Source organism: Macaca mulatta, chromosome 7 (genome assembly GCF_049350105.2).
Source record: "Macaca mulatta isolate MMU2019108-1 chromosome 7, T2T-MMU8v2.0, whole genome shotgun sequence".
In the NCBI taxonomy this organism is placed as follows: domain Eukaryota; kingdom Metazoa; phylum Chordata; class Mammalia; order Primates; family Cercopithecidae; genus Macaca; species Macaca mulatta.
The window spans coordinates 167,902,987-167,925,701 of NC_133412.1; the positions used below are offsets into that span (position 1 = coordinate 167,902,987).

At 48.2% G+C, this 22,715-nt stretch overlaps 1 protein-coding gene and 1 pseudogene across 2 annotated transcripts; both read left to right on the plus strand.

Annotated features, from left to right (window-relative positions):
• Positions 1-268: 268 nt before the first annotated feature.
• Positions 269-2,763, plus strand: LOC702190 (adiponectin receptor protein 1-like; annotated as a pseudogene).
• Positions 2,764-5,208: 2,445 nt separating this feature from the next.
• On the plus strand, positions 5,209-17,434 carry LOC720619 (putative serpin A13). 2 transcript variants are annotated; one of them, XM_015144427.3, is made up of 5 exons: positions 5,209-5,899; positions 8,710-9,309; positions 11,193-11,463; positions 14,387-14,507; positions 16,302-17,434. In XM_015144427.3, the coding sequence occupies exons 2-5, from the start codon at positions 8,727-8,729 to the stop codon at positions 16,509-16,511; spliced, it is 1,185 nt and encodes a 394-aa protein (XP_014999913.2). In that variant the 5' UTR covers positions 5,209-5,899; positions 8,710-8,726; the 3' UTR covers positions 16,512-17,434. The 2 variants fall into 2 exon arrangements, with proteins under 2 accessions (XP_014999913.2, XP_028707626.2); XM_028851793.2 differs by lacking the exon at positions 5,209-5,899 and adding an exon at positions 7,454-7,579.
• The last annotated feature ends 5,281 nt before the right edge of the window (positions 17,435-22,715 follow it).

Genomic DNA, 22,715 nt, shown 5'->3' on the forward strand with positions numbered 1-22,715 from the left:
GAGGTAATGGTTACACAACATGTGAATGTACTAAATGTCACCAAATTGAACACTTTACAATGGTTAATTTTAGGTAATGTGAATTTTACCTCAATTAGAGAGAGAGAGAGAGATTAAATGTCATGTATAGAACTTATTTGGATCCTAATTGAAACAAACCAACTATTAAAAAAAAAAAACAATTAGGGTCATGGTCACACACCTCTTCTGGCATGGGGAGGACACTGAGGATCAGGGTCTCTCTGCTGCAGGCCACTTGCAGTGCCATGGGATGTAGTGTGGGGCACCATGATCTGGTTCATGCCCATCAGCCCAGTTTTTCCACCATCGCAGGGAGATCTCTGCTCCTTGGGGCTGAGAAACCCCAACCTTTCCCCAAGATGAAGTTGCAGGGTATTGAGGTACCAGCCAGATGTCTTCTCACAAAGGGTCTGTGGTGGCACAGGAATGGGGCTCCTGCCAGTAACAAGGAAACTGACACGATGGAACTGGTTGAACTCTGAACTGTGACCCCTGCTACAAGAGAAGGGCAAATGGGTAATCGCCAACCCAACCAAAGCTGAAGAAGAGCAAACATGCCCAGTGCCCAGGGAAGAAGAGGAGGAGGTGTGGGTACTGACACTTCCCCTGCAAGCCCACCACACCCTTGGCGAGCCAGGCGCAGAGCAGCAATGGGTGTGTGAGTGAGTGAGCGCAGGGTCTGGCCATTGCACACAGCCAGGCATACTGGCTGCTGTGGCGGGGTGGGCCGCTCTAAGCACTGGTACAGGTGCTGGCTCCATGCAAGGCTGTGGCTGGACCAGATGTACCACACGTGGCTTCCGTTATGGGGCACCCACATCTGAACAAGGGGAACCTGGTGGCACCCAAAAGCTTGGAGACACGAGGAACCAAAGAGCCCCAAAGAGGGTGTCACAGCCCTGGCTTGGGGAGCCCCTAGGTCTGGGCTCCCCAGAACGTATCAGTTCTCCTCTCCTTCTTGTTGCAGTGGGTAGCTGCTTTCCACAGGCAGGTTGTCCTGACATCTTTTGGAGTCTGGCTGAGCCCAGGAATTTCATGGGTTCAGAAGGGAGGAAGTGCATGTTAATTGGTCCTTGGGTGGTCATGGGCAGGCCCAGAAAAAGCACCGTAAGTTCTCATTCTGCACCACAGAACCCCACCCAGAACTGGCAGCCCAGTCCCCAGGCTTCAGGCTGTCCCTGGCTTGAAGGTGGGGCTTCACTGGGGATCCACCCCTTTCAGCCCAGGAAACTGTCTGCCTCCTGCCATTAACATGCTGTCCACAGCATTCAGGCTGTTTGTGCTGAGAGGTGCCTGCAGGCCCACCTCGAGCCACCCTCAGCATCCCCTTGGCCTCCCTCCTGTGCCTGTCGGAACACAAAGTCCGGAGGGTGCTGAGGTGGCAGGGGGCTGGCATGTCAGTACTGCCCTGATTGTGCACACATCCAGCTGGCTTGTGACAGCACCTGGGCTTGGCCACAACTTTGCTCCACACTGGAGCGGACACCGGGAGTGGGAGCAGGCACTTTAAAACCTGCGGGAACAAGGGACTTCCTGGGTCCCCAAGAGCACAGAGATACCTGGGTCTGGAGTTGAGGATGGGAGGCTGCAGCTGCACCTGAACGCATGGGGGGTCCCACCCCACCAATTCAGTAGGGGACGGGGCTCCCTACTGTTACCAGCCCCAACTGGCTCCACAGAGCATGCAACCCTGGCCGTGCATTCCCCGTCCCCTGCCCAGTGCTGCTGGCATCCCCGCAGTGGCAGCTGCAGACAAGCTGCTGCCACCATCAATATGATGGGCTCCCTGACTGGCTGAAGGACAATGACTGTCTGCTATATGGCCATAGACAACCCATGTCCTCCTTCTGGGCTTGCTCCAGGAGCATCTTCTATATCCATACAGAAACTGGCAACATCTGGACCCATCTGCTTGGTTTCGTGCTGTTTCTCTTTTTGGAAATATTGACCGTACTCAGACCAAATATGTACTTCACGGCCCCTCTACAGGAGAAGGTGGTTTGGGGGATATTCTTTGTGGGTGCAGTGCTCTGCCTCAGCTTCTCCTGGCTCGTCCACACTGTCTACTGTCATTCAGAGAAAGTCTCTCGGACCTTTTCCAAACTGTACTATTCGGGGATTGCTCCACTGCTTACAAGGAGCTTCGTCCCCTGCCTCTGTTACTCCTTTTACTGCTTCCCACAGCCACAGCTCATCTACCCCTCTATCGTCTGTGTCCTGAGCATCTTTGCCATCATTGTGACAACAGGACCGGTTTGTCACTCCTAAGCACCGGCAGACAAGGGCAGGGGTGTTCCTGGGATTTGGCTTGAGTGGCATTGTGCCCACCATGCACTCTACTATTGCTGAGGGCTTTGTCAAGGCCACCACGGTGGGCCCGATGGGCTGGTTCTGCCTCATGGCTGTGATGTACATCACCAGAGCTGGCCTTTATGCTGCTCAAATTCCTGAGCGCGTCTTTCCGGGAAAATTTGACATATGGTTCCAGTCTCAGCAGATTTTCCATGTCCTCATGGTGACAGTGGCCTTTGTCCACTTCTGTGGGGTCTCCAACCTTCAGGAATTCCATTACAGCTGAGAAGGTGACTGTACTGATGACTCCCTTCTCTGAGCCTTCCCATCTGAGGGGTGGAGGAGGAACTTCCCAAGTGCTTTTATTTTATTTTTATATTTATATTTTTTGAGACAGTCTCTCTCTGTCACCCAGGCTGGAGTGAGGTGGTGCCATCTCGGCTCACTGCAACCTCTGCCTCCTGGGTTCAAGCAATTCTCCTGCCTCAGCATCCTGAGTAGCTGAGACCACAGGTGTGCACCACCACACTCAGCTAATTTTTGTATTTTTACTAGAGATGGGGTTTCACCATGTTGGCCAGGGTGGTCTCAAATTCCTGACCTCAAGTGATCTACCCACCTTGGCCTCCCAAAGTGCTGGGATTATAGGCATGAGCCACTGTGCCCAGACCAGGTGCTTTTTAAAAATAACTTCTTCACTAAAGTAAGAGGAGGAGTCTGAGTTGTCTGTTTCTAGAAAAAACTCTTAGAGATTTTAGTACCAACCAACTTCAGCCCACTTTCACACCCGCTGGACAATAAAGTTTCTATTTCCATTCTCCTAGATGAGGATGGGGCACGGTAAAACTTAGCCATCCCCTCCTCAGCAGTCACCCTCCTTGGCAAAGCAACTACCGAACCCCACAGAGATGGTACTTTGAACCTCATGTTGAGGTTTTACCCCAACCATTTTGGGAAAATTATGAAGTGGAACTCTTGAGAAATTTGCTTTTTTTCTTGAAGAAAATGTACCTCCCTTACCCCCATCCTTACTTTGTATCCTGGCTTATAACAGGCCATCCATTTTTGTAGCACACTTTTCAAAACAATTGTATAACCTGGTCCCATCTTTCTAGGGCCTGAATCTGCTTACATAGCAGAAAGAATGAAGCCAACTCTTAAGCAGCCCGGCTAATCATAGAAGTGTGTCCACGCTTGAAGTAACTTGAGTTTTAGTGTGTTTTTTCTTGTCAGAGTAATGTAAAATTTAAATGGGGAAAGATATTTACTATTTAATACTAAGCTTTAAAAAGAAATCTGCTATCATTGCTATGTATCTTGATGCAAAGACTGTGATGTTAATAAAAGAAAGTACAGAAGACACTTGACATTCAAAGAAAAAATGATTAGGAATCAGTTAGGGAAACAATGGCTTGATAACATTAAGAAATTATTGTTTTTAAAAGTGTGACATGCTATTACAATTAAGATTTTTTTCCCAATTTTTGTACATAAAATGAAATATTTTATAGGATTTGCTTTGAAATATTCCACAGGGAGAAAGAGATTGGAAGGTGTCAAAAAATGATATTGGTCTTATATTGAAAAGAACTGAAGCTGCTGATGGGCATACAGGGGCGCATTGTACCATTCTCTCTATTTTTTTATAGGTTTGCATTTTTCCATAACAAAAAAAAATCCTCCAGAAATCCCACTCTCGGGTATCTACCCAGAGGAAAAGATGTCATTATACAAAAAAGATACCTGCACACACGTTTATAGCAGGACAATTAGCAACTGCAAAAATATGGAACTAGCCAAAATGCCCATCAGTCAAGGAGTGGATAAAGAAACTGTGGTCTATATATACCATGGAATACTACTCAACCATGAAAGGAACAAAATAGTGGCATTCACAGCAACTGGGAGGGAACTGGAGGCCATTGCTCTAAGTGCAGTAACTGAGGAATGGAAACCCAAACATTGTATGCTCTCACTTATAAGTGGGAGCTAAGCTGTGAGGACGCAAAGACACAAGAATGATACAGTGGACTCTGGGGACTCTGGGGACTCTGGAGAAAGGGTGGGAGGGGTGTGAGGGGTAAAAGACTATGAATAAGGCACAGTGTACACTGCTTGGATGATGGGTGCACCCAACTCTCAGAAATCACCACTAAAGAACTTATTCATGTAACCAAATACCACCTGTTCCACCAAAACGTATTGAAATATAAATAAATAAATAAATAAAATTTGATTGTGGTGATGGCCATATAATTCTGTCAATATACTAAACATATTGAATGACACACTTTGAGTGGGTGAAATGTATAATATATAAATTATATCTCAATAAAGCCATTAAAAAAAATCCTTGAGGGCAGGATTTGCCTTATTCCCCAGTACTTAATGCATCATCCTCACATGCAGTAAGCATTCCATGATGAATGAATGAATGAGTGAATGAATGAATACAATGAATCTCATAATAGACCCCTGTGGTGCCATCCGTGATGTGAACATCAAGAATTGAAGGTTTTAGGAAGTCAACAAGAGGTGACCGTGTGGCTATTGATGTCAAGACAGTGGATAAGCAGAGCAAAAATATAGTAATAACAAGCAAAGCTGGAAGAAAATTAATTCTGGCTCAGACCCATTATCTCCTGGGAATCTTATCTGCACTCAATCTGCAGGTCCTCTTGTGCCATCCCTGCCTCCAAGCCAGCTCAGGAAAGACAAAGCATTTGATTCGCTAAGGCTTTGCAAACACTCTTTCTGTTGAGTACATATTAACTTTTCTGTTCACATTGCATGAAAGGGGAAAGTTCTATCGACTTTCCCAAAGAAGCAATCATTACATTGTAACTAGCCATTACAACTTAAAAGGTATTAGAGCCCGAATGAAAAAGCAATTATGACATTTAAAAATACCGTAACTCAAGCTCCTTGGAGGCAAGAACTCTGACTTGGGCGTCTCTGTTTTCTTGTGATGAGCACAGTGTCTGACACAACAGTTAAGTGTCCATAATGTGTGTTGGGCAAAAGCATGTGACCAGGGGAGGGCGGAGCATCGCTCCGATTTGCTCAGCCTTTTGCTAGAACCTCTATGTATATCACTAGGCTTAACTTTCCTGTCAACCTTGAGCAGTAAGGAGGGCGGGGGAGGAAACTGAGGCCTGGGAGTGTCAGGCACAACAAAAGTGGTGGAACCTGCACCCAGGACACCCGCCCCAATTCCAGGACACCCGCCCCGATTCCAGGACACCCGCCCCGATTCCAGGACACCCGCCACAATTCCAGGACACCGGCCCCAATTCCAGGACACCCGCCACAATTCCAGGACACCCGTCACAATTCCAGGGCACAACCCACGTTCTTCTCCACACACGGATTTCCACATAACCCTAATGGAGGGCAGATTGTTTTCCTCTGCTGGTTTTTGCCAAGGGTGGACACTGAGCCAAGGGCAGCCTTATTCAGTCTGAGTTATTCCCAGAAATCCAGCCCATCACAACCCTCCCTGAGGAACGCAGTTTTTCAAGGGCCGTTAAACCTGCCGAATCTCCCCCAGCTCCTCCAAAAGCTCACGGAAAGCATTCACTTTCAGGTGAGTTGGGGGCTGTGGGTGGGGCTAGATCCCCAGTTCCCCAGCTGACTTGTTGAACTTGCCACAAGTTAGATCATCATGCTACACACACCTACACACACACACACACACACACTCACGTGCCCACTGTGCAACAGGAGCTGTGCATATAGGCAACAGTCTGGAGTGGTGCCGACTCACCCTGCCTCCATGGCCTCAAGCATGCTCCTGCCTCTGCTGAAACCCCCAAATCCCTTTCCTGCCTCTCTCTTGCTCCATCTTCCAGTTTCAGTTCAGGTGCCACCTCCTCCAGGAAGCCTTCCAGGAACTTCTACCTTCCATGCCTCCTATAGGCTCCTCATTCACCCTTTGTGGTTCGCCTCTAAATGCTATCGTCCTTTCCTCACTGAGCTGTAATCAGCTCCCCGCATTTCCCTGCAATCACTGGCATGTTCTTTCCAGGCAGGGCCCAGGCTGCCAGTCCCTGTTGCCCTGACTGCTGAATATTCATTCAGTGAGTGAGTCAGCAAGTACATGAATGAGCGTCTTTCGGGGCCTCAGTGTTCCTGTCTGTCCAAGGCCCAGGTTAGACCAGGGCATCCTTTCTGCTCAAAAGCTCCATGGTTGTGGGCCCTCAGAGGAAGCCTCTGCTGCTGCTAGGTTCCAACTACACCCTCACCAGCAGGGCACAATGGAACCCCACCTAGAGAATGCGAACATGGACAGAACACTGGACCCGAGACAGCTTGTCACCAGCCTGGCCATGCAGCACACACCACCCTGCGCAGATCTCTGCCTGTCTGTCCCACAGGACCCGAGCCTCCCCAAGGGAACCACTGTGTCTCTTTCATATTGTGTCCCCAGCGTACAATTCAAGTCCTGACATGCAGCAGACGTTTTGTCTATGTTTGTTCAATGAATGAATGAGTGAATGAATGAAAGTTAAAGACAAGACAATGAAAGTACAAACTTCAGCAAAACCAAGATATTCACCACAGCAGATTACCAGGCAAATGGGTAAATGGAGATAGTTGGTTCTCTGTCAATAAGTAAATCGCAGGGAACAGAGGCTTTCCTGGAGGCTGAGGCTGAGGCTGAGCTGATTGTTTCTTACGCAGATGAGGAAGCTCAAGTTCAGAAAGGCCCAGGGCTGCCCAAGGTCCCATGGAAAATCAGAGGCAGGACAAGGGGTTGTGATGATGGTCGATTCTGTCAGTTATTAACCCAAGCCTAGAGCGGACATGTGAGGCCAAGCACTTGTGGCAGAGAAAGCTAGGAATGGTCCAGTGTTAGGTCCCAGAGAGGCAGGAAAACGCCTGTGCTCTAGGTAAGGCAGAAGCCCTAGAAGGAGGCCCCCCAAAGGTTAGCCCATGAACGATTTTTTTTCCAACAAATATTGCTGAGAGAGCACTCTGCGCTGAGCGCTAGGAATGAACCATGCATGAGACAGAGTATCTGCTCTCATGGAGCTTGTCTTCTAGTGGAGAAACCAGACAAACATGTCCTATCATGCCAGATGGGCATCAGAAAAACCAGGCAGGGTGAGGGTGGCAAGGGCAGAGGTGGGGTCTCTCTGGGGAGGTGACCTTTGAGCCAACAACTGAGTGAAGGAAGGAAGTGAGCTGTGGAAAGGGTCAGAGCAAGGCTGCTCCGGGCAGCCAACAGCAAGAACACAGGTCCTGAGCAGGAAGAAGAAGCTTGGTAAGCTCTAGACTAGCAAGAAGGCCAGGATGGTTGGAGCAGAGGGAGGGAGGGAAAGGATGATCAGAAGGAGGTCAGAGGCCAGGCATGGTATCTCATCCCTGTAATCCCAACATTTTGGGAGGCCGAGGTGGGCAGATCTCCTGAGGTCAGGAGTTCGACCAGCCTGGACAATATGGTGAAACCGTGTCCCTACTAGGAAATTACTTGAATCTGGGAGGTGGAGGTTGCAGTGAGCCTAGATCACGCCACTGCACTCCAGCCTGGGTGACAGAGCAAGACTCTGTCTCAAAAAAAAAAAAAAAAGAGGATGCGAGAAAGGCTAGCAGGGCCCTGTCATGTAGGGCCTCCTAAGGTGTGGTGAGAAACACAGGATTTCTCTTGGTTGCTATAGGGCCATTGGAAGTCTCTAGCAGGGAGTGAACGCATCTGATTTTCCTGTTAAAAGTATCACAGTGGTTCCCTAAGTGGGGCCCAGGACCAGCTCAGATCCTTGCCAAAATGGATTCCATACTCCACGGAGGCCTGCTGAGTCAGACCACTGGAAGGGAGGCCCCAAGTCTGCTGCCACTCCTGGGGCTCTCTGTGCCGGCTCCTGGGCTGAGTGTGCTCTGTGCACACTTTGAATTTCTGTAGCCTTGTGATGTGGGGATTCTTAGCAGCATCCCACAGAGTGGAAGCCAAGGTCCTGAGAGGCAAGGCCACTTGCCTAAGGTTGCTGGGCTTATGCGAGCAGAGCCCTGGACTCCTTGCTGTACCATGAGGCACCTCCTAGCCCTCCTCTCCTTACAAGCTTCCTGCAAGTCTAAGGTCAGGGATAAGAAGTGGGGCTCAGATGGGCTAAGTGGATCACCCAAGGTCGTAGATCTGGGATGTGGCGCAGCCAGGATTCATAGAAGGGTCCTCTGGACGAGGGGCTCTGACTTTGTCCAGAGATCCCCCATGTCTGTCTGTGAGCAGGAAGCTGTGGAGTGGGGAGGAGGGGATGGGAAGGGAGCCCCCAGGAGAGGCAAGGAGAGCCTTGAAGTATTTGCTGGGTGCCTGGCACAGGGCAGACACTTTGTGAATATCACACATTATCGTTATCATTACCATTGACATTGTTGTCCTCTCTGCCACGCTGCTTTCAGACCAAGGACCCCAGAGGATGGAAGCCCCTTGGTGGTGGCCGCTGGTCACTGTGCTCATGGCTGGGGCTCATTGTGTGGCTCTGGTTGACCAAGAAGCTTCGGATCTCATCCATTCTGGCCCCCAGGACAGCAGCCCTGGGCCTGCCCTGCCCTGCCACAAAATCTCTGTGAGCAACATAGACTTTGCCTTCAAACTCTACAGACAGTTGGCTGTGAACGCCCCTGGAGAGAACATTCTCTTCTCCCCGGTGAGCCTCTCCCTGGCCTTGGCCATGCTTTCTCGGGGGGCCCCAGGGGCCAGCAGGACCAAACTCCTGGAGGGCCTGGGGTTCAACCTCACTGTGGTGCCTGAGGCGGAGATCCAGGAGGGCTTCTGGGATCTGATGCTCAGGCTCCCTGGGCAGGGTCCCCGGCTCCTCTTGACCATGGCCCAGCACAGGTTCAGTGGCCTGGGCACAAGGGCCAACCAGAGCCTAGAGGAGGCCCAAAAACACATTGACGAATACATAGAGAAGCAGACCCAGGGGAAGCTTGGGGCCTGGGAGAAGGACCTCAGCAGTGAAACCACAGCAGTTCTGGTGAATCACATGCTCCTCAGAGGTAAGAGCGTGTGTGCCCAATGCAAACCTCCTTCCCAGAATCCCAGAACCCAGGTTCCAACCACACCCGAGCCCCACCCCTCTCAGCAGCTGGAAAGTGTCCCCTCCTGACTTAGATATAGGTGACACTCAGTGAGTGTCTGCCCCTGAGTTCTTGATGTCTCTACTTGAATGCCTCCAGTAACACGGAACTCATCTCCTTCTCCATGTTAATGACACTGGAAGAGTTTGTGTTTAAAGAAGAGTTTTTCAAACTTAATGTGCATATGAACTTTCTAGAGAGTTTGTTTAATGCAGGTATCTCGTACCTATCCTAAGTGATTCTGATTTCAGTGGGGTAAGTCCAAGACCCATGACCTTGCGTTTGAAGAAGCTCACCTCCCTTCCTCACACAGGTGATTCTGCTAATGGAAGACTATGAGCTCCCCTTTGAGTAACTCTAGAAGCCACCACTGTATTAAGGAACCTGAATTTCCTTCCTCTGGCAGGCCTTAGGAGGCATGGATTAGAGCAGGAAGAGTCCTAAATTTTTTTTTAAGTCCTTAATTTTTTCCAAGACAGTGAACAGGCTGCATGTCCCCACCATTGTGTGTGTTTAAACAATACAGTCATGACATTCAATCCACCGCTGTTAATGCCTGACTTAGTTTAATAGACCACATGATGCCATGGTGGCCATTTGGGGGCGGGCAGGGGACGCTTGTTGTTATCCCCTTGTTCTCATTCAGGACTCAGGAGGTGAACTCAGTCCTCACATTCGTACAGTGCTCTGTAGATCTCAAAGTGTGTGTACCCCACAATCTCTCTTGACTCTCACCTGGGTGAAACAGACCAGTCTTATCTTAGCAGATATGCCTAAGATCAATGTTCCCATTTTACAGATGAGAAAACAGATTTTTTAAAAAGAAAAAAGCTTATTTGCCTGAGCCAGTGAGGCGTCACTCAAATATGCATCTATGACTGTTGATGGTGTTTATTTGTAGGCATGGTTACACATACACACACATATATTGACTACAAAGTTCTTATTAACATGCCGGCTCTGCGCATATTTAATTTTAATTCTCATCACAACCCAACAAGATAGATATCGTGTCCACTTGATAGATGAGAAACTGACGCAAAGTGGGGTAACTTGCCCTAGATTTCAAAGCCAGGCAGAACCCAGCCTTCAAATCCACACCTACATTCAAGAAGCTTGTGCCACAGTGATAACATTTTTTCTTTTTCTTTTTTTTTTTTTTTTTGAGACAGAGTCTCGCTCTGTCTCCCAGGCTGGAGTGCAGTGGCCGGATCTCAGCTCACTGCAAGCTCCGTCTCCCGGGTATACACCATTCTTCTGCCTCAGCCTCCCGAGTAGCTGGGACTACAGGCACCCGCCACCTCACCCGGCTAGTTTTTGTATTTTTTTTTTAGTAGAGATGGGGTTTCACCGCATTAGCCAGGATGGTCTCGGTCTCCTGACCTCGTGATCCACCCGTCTCGGCCTCCCAAAGTGCTGGGATTACAGGCTTGAGCCACCGCACCTGGCTACATTTTTTCTTAAAAATTAACCACCTCCAGGAGAGATTAAGGAGATGAGAGAGCATTTGTGTTTATGTGATTATAATCTTATTATACTATTGTAATAGTTTCTAATAGTATTGATCATTTTCAAATGAGGACAGAAGCTCAGGGAGGCTCCGGGCTCAGCCCCAGGGCCACACAGGTACTAAGGGACCTCTCAGGAGTGAGTTATTGAGTGGGACTTGGCTTCCTGAGTGTGGACTCCAAGATTCCAGCATCCAAGGTGCTTTCCCCACTCCCACAAGCTGCCAGAAGGGTGACCCCAAGCCCGTTCTCGGTTCTCTGTGAGGATGACATTTGTGTTGCTCTTCCCCTCAGCTGAGTGGATGAAACCCTTTGACTCACGTGCCACCAGCCCAAAGGAGTTCTTTGTAGATGAGCACAGGGCTGTGTGGGTGCCCATGATGAAGGAGAAGGCCAGCCACCGCTTCCTGCACGACCCTGAGTTGCAATGCTCTGTGCTGCAGATGGACCATGCTGGGAACACCACCACCTTCTTCATCTTCCCCAACAGGGGCAAGATGAGGCAGCTGGAAGATGCCTTGCTGCCTGAAACACTGATTAAGTGGGACAGTCTGCTCAGGACCAGGTAGCCCGCACACAGCAGAGCCCCAGGAAGGCCGGGCCCCACCTTCTCCCTCAGCCACTGTAAAGTGTCCCCAGGGCACAGTCACCTCAAGGGCGTTATCACCCCAGGACACTGTCACCTCCAGGGCACGGTCACCCCAGGACACTGTCCCTGCTCAGAGCACTGTTATCCACCACGATGCTGTCACATCACCCAGGACATCTCACCTCCAGGACACTGTCATCCCTCAGGATATTGTCACCTTCCCAGAATACTGTCACACCCCAGAACACTGTCGTTCCCCAGTCACTGTTATTTCTAGGACACTGTCACCCAACAGGTATTGTCACCCCTCCAAGACACTATTGCCCTCAGGACACTATCACCTTCCACCCATAGCATCATCACCCCCAGAATACGTTGTCATGGCACTGTCACCACAGGGACACAGTTACCCCCTGGGATGCTGTCACCTCCATGGTATTATTCCCCCTCAGGGCTCTGTCACTCTCCAGGGCACTGTTATTGCATCCTTGAAGATATCAGTTTGGGTTCTGGGGAGGAAGGACTGGAGAGAGCACTGGCCCAGAAGTCTGGAGGCTGGTCCCAAGTCCCACCTCTGCTGCAGACACAATGACAAATGGGCTCCCTTGGCCCCTTACGCTGTTGAAGAGCCTGGTGCTCTGGCCTCTCCCAGTCTCAGCCTTCTCCCTCCTCGGCCTTTTTTTCTGTGTTCCCAACTCCCCCATGCTTATTCCTGGAACCTACTGAGCTCCCTGCAGTTTCCTGAACTTGCCAGGCTGTTCCTCAGCCCTGGGCTTTTGTGTGTGCAAATTCCTCGTCCTGACGTGCCCTTTCTTGACCCAGCCCTCTCTGGGATTCTTATTCTTTATTCATGGCATAGCAGAGCTATCACTTGCTCTGTGAAGGCTTGACAGATCCCCAGAACAGGCAAGGTGTGCCCGCTCTGGGTTCCTGGGAACATCATTGTATCACCTGCTATTATCACATGAGAATGACACTGTCATTGTAGGGCTTCCATGTCAGTGTAGTTACAACCCCCTTCCCACACTGACGTGAATTGGTGATGGTATGCCTTTTAGAAAGCTCACACCCAAGTCTTTGCTATTGTGAATAGTGCTGCAATAAACATACGTGTGCATGTGTCCTTATAGCAGCATAATTTATAATCCTTTGGGTATATCCCCAGTAATGGGATGGCTGGGTCATATGGTACATCTAGTTCTAGATCCTTGAGGAATCGCCATATTGTTTTCCATAATGGTTGAACTAGTTTACAATCCCACCAACAGTGTAAAAGTGTTCCCATTTCTCCACATCCTCTCCAGCACCTGTTGTTTCCTGACTTTTTAATGATCGCCATTCTAACTGGTGTGAGATGGTATCTCATTGTGGTTTTGATTTGCATTTCTCTGATGGCCAGTGATGATGAGCATTTTTTCATGTGTCTGTTGGCTGTATGAATGTCTTCTTTTGAGAAATGTCTGCTCATATCCTTTGCCCACTTTTTGATGGGGTTGTTTGTTTTTTTCTTGTAAATTTGTTTGAGTTCTTTGTAGGTTCTGGATATTAGCCCTTTGTCAGATGAGTAGACTGCAAAAATTTTCTCCCATTCTGTAGGTTGCCTGTTGACTCTGATGGTAGTTTCTTTAGCTGTGCAGAAGCTCTTTAGTTTAATTAGATCCCATTTGTCAATTTTGGCTTTTGCTGCCGTTGCTTTTGGTGTTTTAGACATGAAGTCTTTGCCCATGCCTATGTCCTGAATGGTACTACCTAGGTTTTCCTCTAGGATTTTTATGGTATTAGGTCTAACATTTAAGTCTCTAATCCATCTTGAATTAATTTTCGTATAAGGAGTAAGGAAAGGATCCAGTTTCAGCTTTCTACTTATGGCTAGCCAATTTTCCCAGCACCATTTATTAAATAGGGAATCCTTTCCCCATTTCTTGTTTCTCTCAGGTTTGTCAAAGATCAGATGGCTGTAGATGTGTGGTATTATTTCTGAGGACTCTGTTCTGTTCCATTGGTCTATATCTCTGTTTTGGTACCAGTACCATGCTGTTTTGGTTACTGTAGCCTTGTAGTATAGTTTGAAGTCAGGTAGCGTGATGCCTCCAGCTTTGTTCTTTTGACTTAGGATTGTCTTGGAGATGCGGGCTCTTTTTTGGTTCCATATGAACTTTAAAGCAGTTTTTTCCAATTCTGTGAAGAAAGTCATTGGTAGCTTGATGGGGGTGGCATTGAATCTATAAATAACCTTGGGCAGTATGGCCATTTTCACGATATTGATTCTTCCTATCCATGAGCATGGTATGTCAACCCAAATGTCCATCAGTGACAGATTGGATTAAGAAAATGTGGCACATATACACCATGGAATACTATGCAGCCATAAAAAAGGATGAGTTTGTGTCCTTTGTAGGGACATGGATGCAGCTGGAAACCATCATTCTTAGCAAACTATCACAAGAACAGAAAACCAAACACCGCATGTTCTCACTCATAGGTGGGAACTGAACAATGAGATCACTTGGACTCAGGAAGGGGAACATCACACACCGGGGCCTATCATGGGGAGGGGGGAGGGGGGAGGGATTGCATTGGGAGTTATACCTGATGTAAATGACGAGTTGATGGGTGCAGCACACCAACATGGCACAAGTATACATATGTAACAAACCTGCACGTTATGCACATGTACCCTACAACTTAAAGTATAATAATAATAAATAAATTTAAAAAAAAATAAAAATAAATAAATAAACTACCTAAAAAAAAAAAAAAAAAAAAAGAAAGCTCACACCCACTGCCCCTCCGAGAATGGGATGGAGCGGGTGTGTGGGTCAGAGGGACCCCAAGCAGGGAAGAAGGTGAGAGGCTGTTTCAGGATCTTTACTGCAACCCAATTTCTGTCTCTCCACAGAGAACTCGATTTCCACTTCCCCAAATTTTCCATTTCTAGAACCTACAGACTGGAGATGCTCCTCCCACAAGTGACTGTGGGTGGAGGCTTCCCTGGGCAGCCTGGACTGAACATCTCTAAAGTAGGTTGGGGTCGGTGTGTTCAGAAGGCGTCTCAGTGTCTTTTGATGAACACTGGAGGGAGATGTCCAGGACCTCTTTAAAGACAGGAGACGCTATTTCTTTTAACTTTGCAAGTTGCTATTTGCTTCCTTGCGTTGATTCTGCGACTGCCACCTGCTTTGTCAAGACACTGGGGATCTCAAAGGAAATAAGGAAAGGGAAGGCAGATATGCAAATTGTGTCCCCAGGTTGGAAGTGCAGAGGACGCTTCCTGGAGAGATCATTCCTGCTTTTAGACCTAAAGTACAAGTTATGTAAAAAAAAAAAAAAAAAAAAAAAGGTGGGGGAACTGACAGGGAACATGGGGAACAGCTTGGTCCTCAGGGAACTGAAGATTTCCCAGTCTTCCATGATCTAGTCATCACCCTCCTGTCCAGACTATGTTTCCTACTATTCACAGCATCCTGCTCAACTGAACTTCACGGTATCCTACATGCCCCCACAGTTTTCACCTTCTGACTTTGGCTCAGACTTTTTTTTTTTTTTTCCGAGACAGAGTCTCGCTCTGTCGCCCAGGCTGGAGTGCAGTGGCGCGATCTCGGCTCACTGCAAGCTCCGCCCCCCGGGTTCCTGCCATTCTCCTGCCTCAGCCTCCCGAGTAGCTGGGACTACAGGCGCCCGCCACCTCGCCTGGCTAATTTTTTTTTTTTTTTTTTTTGGATTTTTAGTAGAGATGGGGTTTCACCGTGTTAGCCAGGATGGTCTCAATCTCCTGACCTCATGATCCGCCCGTCTCGGCCTCCCAAAGTGATGGGATTACAGGCGTGAGCCACCACGCCCAGCCCAGACTTTTTAATTTCAAACCACCCAAAATGTTCTCCCCCATCTCTGAATATTCAAGTTATATCAATTCTTCAAGGCCTTGCACAAATGTTACCTCCTCCATGAAGGTTTCTCTGTTGTTATCCTTCACCCCCACACTCAAAGCAGAAAGAAATCTCTCCTGATAACTTTCCACTCTTGCTTTCTTTACCTGTCTTATCTTCCCGATCAAATGATGAGCTTTTTTAAAGTCAGTCAAATCCATGTTTCTATCCCTACCATCCCCGGCACAGTGGAGTACACAGCATCGGTACTCAATAAATGCACACAGAATAAACTCATGAATAAACGAGTGATTGAATGAGTGAGGATAAATTAGCAAAATGAAGTGAATGAAAGATTAAGTCAATAATGATTGGGTGAAAGAGTGGTTGGATGAATACATGAATGAATGGATGGAGAAATGGGTGAATAGACAGATAGATGCTGGTGTGATATTCAAAATATACTGCAACCAGTAAAGTGCAGATGCCAGCCATAAAAATGGATATAGATGGGGAGACTGGTGATTGGATGAATGAATAGGTGAATAGTGAATAGCTGGAATCACGGATAGAAAGATGCATGGGTAGCAGGGTGCATGGATGATGCGTGGATGGGTGGGTAAGTGAGTGGTGCATGGACAGGTATATGAATACATAAGTGGTGCATGCAGAGGTAAGTAGATGGTTGAGAGGTGTGGAGTATGGTTGGCTGGCTGGCTGGTTGAATGGATCAATGATGGATGGACAACAGTCAGGCAGAAGTATGTAAGAGTAGTAGATGGATAGTGAATTTTTTAAAGAGTAGATAGAAGAATCACTGACTGGGTAAGTGAGTAGATAGATACATATGGGGTTAAGTAACAGAACAGAAAAAAATTGGTCCCAACATAAAGGCCTGGTTTGTCCTTCCTATGGGGTGGCTTGATGATTCTAGAATTTTCCTTGCAGGTCACTCATAAGGCCATGATGACTCTGGATGAGAAGGGCTCTGAAGCTGCTGCAGCCACCAGCATTCAGCTCACCCCCAGGCCTCACCCAGACCTTGACCTCTCACCCACTCCAGGCACTGAGTTCAGTCGGCCCTTCCTGGTGATGACTTTCCACATGGAAACGGGAAGCATGCTTTTTCTGGGGAAGATTGTAAATCCACTGGGATAACACCCCCTCAGACATGCTGGGTGACTCAGAGGGAACAGAATGGCCTACACAGCAGGGACCTTCTATTATAGACTCCAGTTAAATGAAAAGTTGCATATACCTGGGTTTTTTTGCTTGGTTTTCACAGGAACCCATGGGGGTAAGGTGATTAAGGCTATTCTCCCTGCACACAGGCAGTAATTACCATTGAGCAAACACCCACTATGTACCAAATGCTTTCTATCTTTTATCTCATTTTTAAATGAATTATCACAACAATCCAACAAAATGAGTATTTTGTTGAACCATATGAAATTGCTTATATTTGGATTGTACCTATATTTTGTAAATATTTTTAAAAAAGGCAACTTCTAATGATTCAATCCTTCTCATAGCTGAGGATCAGAGAATTTCAGAGACGTGCTCCAGCTCACTGAGCTAGAAAGCAGGTGAGCTGCTTTCCAGTCTTATCCATTTTGCTAAATTAATGAATCTCAAACTTTACTGTATGCACAAATTCCCTGTGTGTCTTTTTAGAAAGCAAATTTTGATTCAACAGGTCTGGGATGGGGCCTGAGGTCCCATATTTCTCACAAGGTCCCAGTGATGCTGAGGTTACCGGCAGGGTGGCTACATGTTGAGCAGCAGGTTGCTAAACACACTTGCCCCCATGATCCCAAAAGAGGTTAAGCTGGTGTGACCAGCAGGGCAGGGGAGTGGCATTGGTCCCTTAATTCATGTGTGGGGCTGAGAAAAATATGAGCAACACCTTTTTGCAGCCTACAGACAAAGCCTGCTTTAGGGCCACCTATTAATGAGTAGAATGGGAAAAATGAGTGTCCTAAAGATTTTTTTTGCCCAGTCTAGACACACAGCGGGTATTTGTAACTGTCTGTACCCACTGTATTAGTCTGTTCTTATGCTGCTAATAAAGACATACCCAAGACCAGGTGGTTTTTTTAAATAAAAGGTTTAATGGACTCACAGTTCCACATGACTGGGGAAGCCTCACGATCATGGTGGAAGGTGAAAGAGGAGAAAGGCATGTCTTACATAGCGGCAGGCAAGAGTGCATGTGCAGGGGAACTGCCCATTATGACGCTGTCAGATCTCATGAGACTTATTCACTATCATGAGAACAGCATGAGAAAAACCCACCCCCATGATTCAATTACCTCTCACCAGGTCCCTCCCATGACTCATGGGGATTATTACAATTCAAGGTGAGATTTGGGTGGGGACACAGAGCCAAACCATATCATCCTCCATGTAAGTTTCCAACATCCTCCAACTGTGACTTTGGCTGTCAGGTGGCTCATGTTCCTGGATTTCCAACTGCACAAAAGAAAGGACCCACACAGGCTTTAGGGCCAGGCACATCTGAGACCAAATCTTACATCTGGTGCAAAGCAGGTTCACTGTGCACTGGTGACCAACTTGCCTGAGTCCAGTGAGACCCACACACGAGTTACATGAAGTGGGCTTATTACTGACAGATGGGCAGCAAAGGATAACAGAAGCCTAGGATTCCTTGCAAGCTGGGTCCCCAAGGCTCAGGAAAGCTGCCTGGGATACACGGGGTCTCATCTGTGTGTGCTCCATTTGCAGAGCAGCTGAGGAACCCCAGAAGGCAGCCTTCCCTGGGTGTCTTAGTCTGTTTGTGTTGCTATACGGGAATACCTGAGGCTGGGTAATTTATAAAGAAAATAAGTTTATTTGACTGAAAATTCTGTAGGCTGTACAAGAAGTATGGCGTCGGCATCCACTTCTGGTTGGGGCATCAGGCTGCTTCCACTCATGGTGGAAGACAAGGGAAGCCATCATGTGCAGAGATCTCATGGTGGGAGAGCAGAAGCAAGTGAGAGGGGAGGGAGGCACCAGGCTCTTTTTTTCTTTTTTTCGATAGAGTATCACTCTGTTGCCCAGGTTGGAGTGCAGTACTGTGATCACAGTTCACTGCAGACTCAATCTCCTAGGCTTAAACAATCCTCACACCTCAGCCTCCTGGGTAGCTGGGACTACAGGCACATACCACCATGCCTGGCTAATTTTTTATGGCATTTTGCCATGTTGGCCAGGCTACACCAGGCTCTTTTTAACATCAGTGCTCTCAGCAAATGAGTGAGAACTCACTTATTTCCACAAAAATGGCACCAAGCCATTCATGACGGATCCGCCCCCATGGTCCAAACAGGATCCCAGCAGGCCCTACCTCCAGCACTGGGAATCGAATCTCGACATGCGACAAGGCGGGGCCAAACAAACCATATCCAATCCGTAGCACTGGGTTTTATACCCAGGGTCAACATGACTTGTTGGACTGAAGTGTTGAAGGATACCATGTTTCTGGGGAGGGTGGGAACTGAGCCTGGGCTGTTCTGGCCAGTCCTTCCCTATCTCAGGATATTGCATTCCCAGCCCATGCTACAGTTATTCTTGAGAGCTGCAAATGAGAAAGAAGTGGGGGCAAACTGGATCATCCAAGGCCACCTGGAGAACTGCCCTGCACCTGGCCCTCACTAGATGCCCGTCCTAGAGCCGTACCAAGGACAGCAGGTGGGCACAAGGAGCCGTGCTGAGTGCTGGTCAAGGAGCCAGGCCTGCATGAGCCCGCCTAACCTTCATTTTCCATTCTACATTTTTGCAAGAAATAAAAATTGTTTTTTTTTTCTCTTCTCCAGTGAGCAGGTGCCCACAAAGCACCAATGAGTCAATAAAATTAGCCTCCCCCAGAAGGGGGCAGCCCTGGAGTCATGGGAGCTAATACCCCTGAGAAGGTGGAGTGAGCAGCCCTAATGTACAAGAAAACAGGTGCCTTACTTTTTGTTTTATGAGGGTTTCCAATGAAAGGATCCCAAACTCAAATGCCTATTGGGCCAGGTGGGCAGTAGGCAGTGATTAGAAACAGAAAACCACAGCACAAGTTCAGTCATGACCTGGGCCTCTGTGAGGGAACGAAGTGCTGGTAACTCAATCCCTCTCCTCCTCCCTTCCTCACCTAAGGGACCCTGTCCCCTCTGTCTCTCCGATCTGGCCAACCCCACAGTCCCCATTCAGACTGAATGATGATCTGGTTCCGTGCCCTGGCATGAGCCCAGGTGCCCACAGTACCAAAGCCAGGAGGGGGTTGTTAGCTGTCTGACAATGTGACTTTCAGTCCTGTGATTCCAAATTCCTGAAACGAGGAAGCTCAAAGGCTGGCCCACTTCCTGAGACAAGCAAGCACACCGGCAGCACAGGCAACGTCGGAACAGGAGATGCTGCCGCACACGGGAGCGCCAACGCCATCCCCGTCCTCAAGGAGCCCGTGGCAGACAGGGGAGGATTGTGCTATGCACAACCAGCCAGAGTGCTATGCACAACCAGCCAGAATGCAAGGCAATTACAGCTGTGACAGAGGGGCCCAGAGGACAGATTTCGGTTCACAAAGGATGAAGAAGCAGGGTAGCACGCCAGAAAGACCCCAGCAGTGGGGGTGGGGTACCAGGTGCAACTGGATGCCGCTACGAGCCATGTGAATGTGAGGAGGTTACTTTCTCTTTCTGAGCCGCAGTCCCCCATCTGTGAAATGGAAGCCATCATAAGGCTGCCACCTGCCAGATGCTGTTACAGAAGGTGACACGTACTCATGCAGCCCTCATGGCAACTCGACGTGGCGGCTCCTTGCATTCGACAATTGAGGAAACAGGGACTGAGAGGCTAAGAAATTTCCTCTTCCAAGTCCCCTGCATGGAAGTGATGTCTCCCTCCCAAATCTCATAGGACCGTCCACACCCTCTACTGAGCCCTGAGCCCTCTCTGTCATGCATTTTGGTTTTAATGTCTGCCTTTCATGCTTGCAGCAGATCGAACCATGTCTGAGCCAACTCTGGATCTTTTAGGCTCCCGGGCCTGGCTGGCTGGAACACCATCAGACCTGGGTTGTTCTAATAATAGAGCAGAGAAGAGAGATGGGTGGAGAAAAGGAAAGGAACGATAAGACACACAGAGACACACACACACAGACACAGACACACACAGACATACACACAGACAGACATACACACAGACACACAGACACACACAGACATACACACAGACACACACACACAGACACAGACACACACAGACACACACACAGACAGACATACACAGAGACACACAGACACACACAGACACAGACACACACAGACAGACACACAGACAGACATACACAGAGACAGAGACACACACACACAGAGACAGACACACACAGACACAGACACACACAGACAGACATACACAGAGACACACAGACACACACAGACATACACACAGACAGAGACACACACAGACATACACACAGACAGACATACACACAGACACACACAGACATACACACAGACATACACAGACATACACACAGACACACACAGACATACACACAGACACACACAGACATACACACAGACAGAGACACAGACATACACACAGACAGACATACACACAGACACACACAGACATACACACAGACAGACATACACACAGACACACACAGACATACACACAGACAGACACAGACATACACACAGACAGACATACACACAGACACACACAGACATACACACAGACAGACACAGACATACACACAGACAGACATACACACAGACACACACAGACATACACACAGACAGAGACACACACAGACATACACACAGACAGACATACACACAGACACACACAGACATACACACAGACAGACATACACACAGACACACACAGACATACACACAGACAGACACAGACATACACACAGACAGACATACACACAGACACACACAGACATACACACAGACAGACACAGACATACACACAGACAGACATACACACAGACACACACAGACATACACACAGACAGAGACACACACAGACATACACACAGACAGACACACACACAGACAGACACACAGACACACACACAGACAGACACACACACAGAGGCATACAGGCACACACAGACATACACACACAGAGGCACACACAGACACAGACATACACATAGACACAAACACACACACAGAGACATAGATACAGACACACACACACAGAGAGACACAGACACACACACAGACACACAGACACAGACACACACAGAGACACACACACAGACACAGACACACACAGACACACACAGAGGCACACACAGACACAGACGTACACATAGACACAGACACACACACAGAGACAGACACACACAGACACACAGACACACACACACAGAGACACAGACACACACACAGGCGCACACAGAGGCACACACAGATACGGACACAGAGACACACACACAGAGACACAGACACACACACACAGACACACAAACACAGAGACACAGACATACACATAGACAGACACACACACACAGACACACACACACAGACACACACAGAGACATGGACACACGCTCACAGAAACACAGACATACACATAGATACACAGACACACACAGAGGCACAGACACACACACACAGACATACAGACATACACAAAGACACACACACACAGACACAAACAGACATAAAACCACAGAGACACAGACATACACACAGATACACACACAGAGACACACATACATAGATACACAGACACAGACACACACAGACACACATGCAGAGACCACACACACACAGACACACACATACAGACAGATGTACACAGAGACAGACACACACAGAGACACAGACATACACACAGATACACAGACACACACAGAGACACACACACAGAGACACACACACACAGACACATAGAGACACACAGACACACACACACACAGACACATAGAGACACACAGACACACACACACACAGACACATAGAGACACACAGACACACACACACAGACACATAGAGACACACAGAGACACACACACAGACACATAGAGACACACAGAGACACACACACACAGACACATAGAGACACACAGACACACACACAGACACATAGAGACACACAGAGACACACACACAGACACATAGAGACACACAGACACACACACAGACACATAGAGACACACAGACACACACACACACAGACACATAGAGACACACAGAGACACACACACACAGACACATAGAGACACACAGACACACACACACACAGACACATAGAGACACACAGAGACACACACACACAGACACATAGAGACACACAGAGACACACACACAGACACACAGAGACACACAGACACACACACACACAGACACATAG

Excerpts from the sequence above, each read along its gene's own strand:
- LOC720619 (XM_015144427.3), top strand. The coding sequence starts at position 8,727 with ATGGAAGCCCCTTGGTGGTGGCCGCTGGTCACTGTGCTCATGGCTGGG. Across the intron at positions 9,310-11,192 it reads GAATCACATGCTCCTCAGAG|CTGAGTGGATGAAACCCTTT; the intron begins GTAAGAGCGTGT and ends TCTTCCCCTCAG. Across the intron at positions 11,464-14,386 it reads GACAGTCTGCTCAGGACCAG|AGAACTCGATTTCCACTTCC; the intron begins GTAGCCCGCACA and ends GTCTCTCCACAG.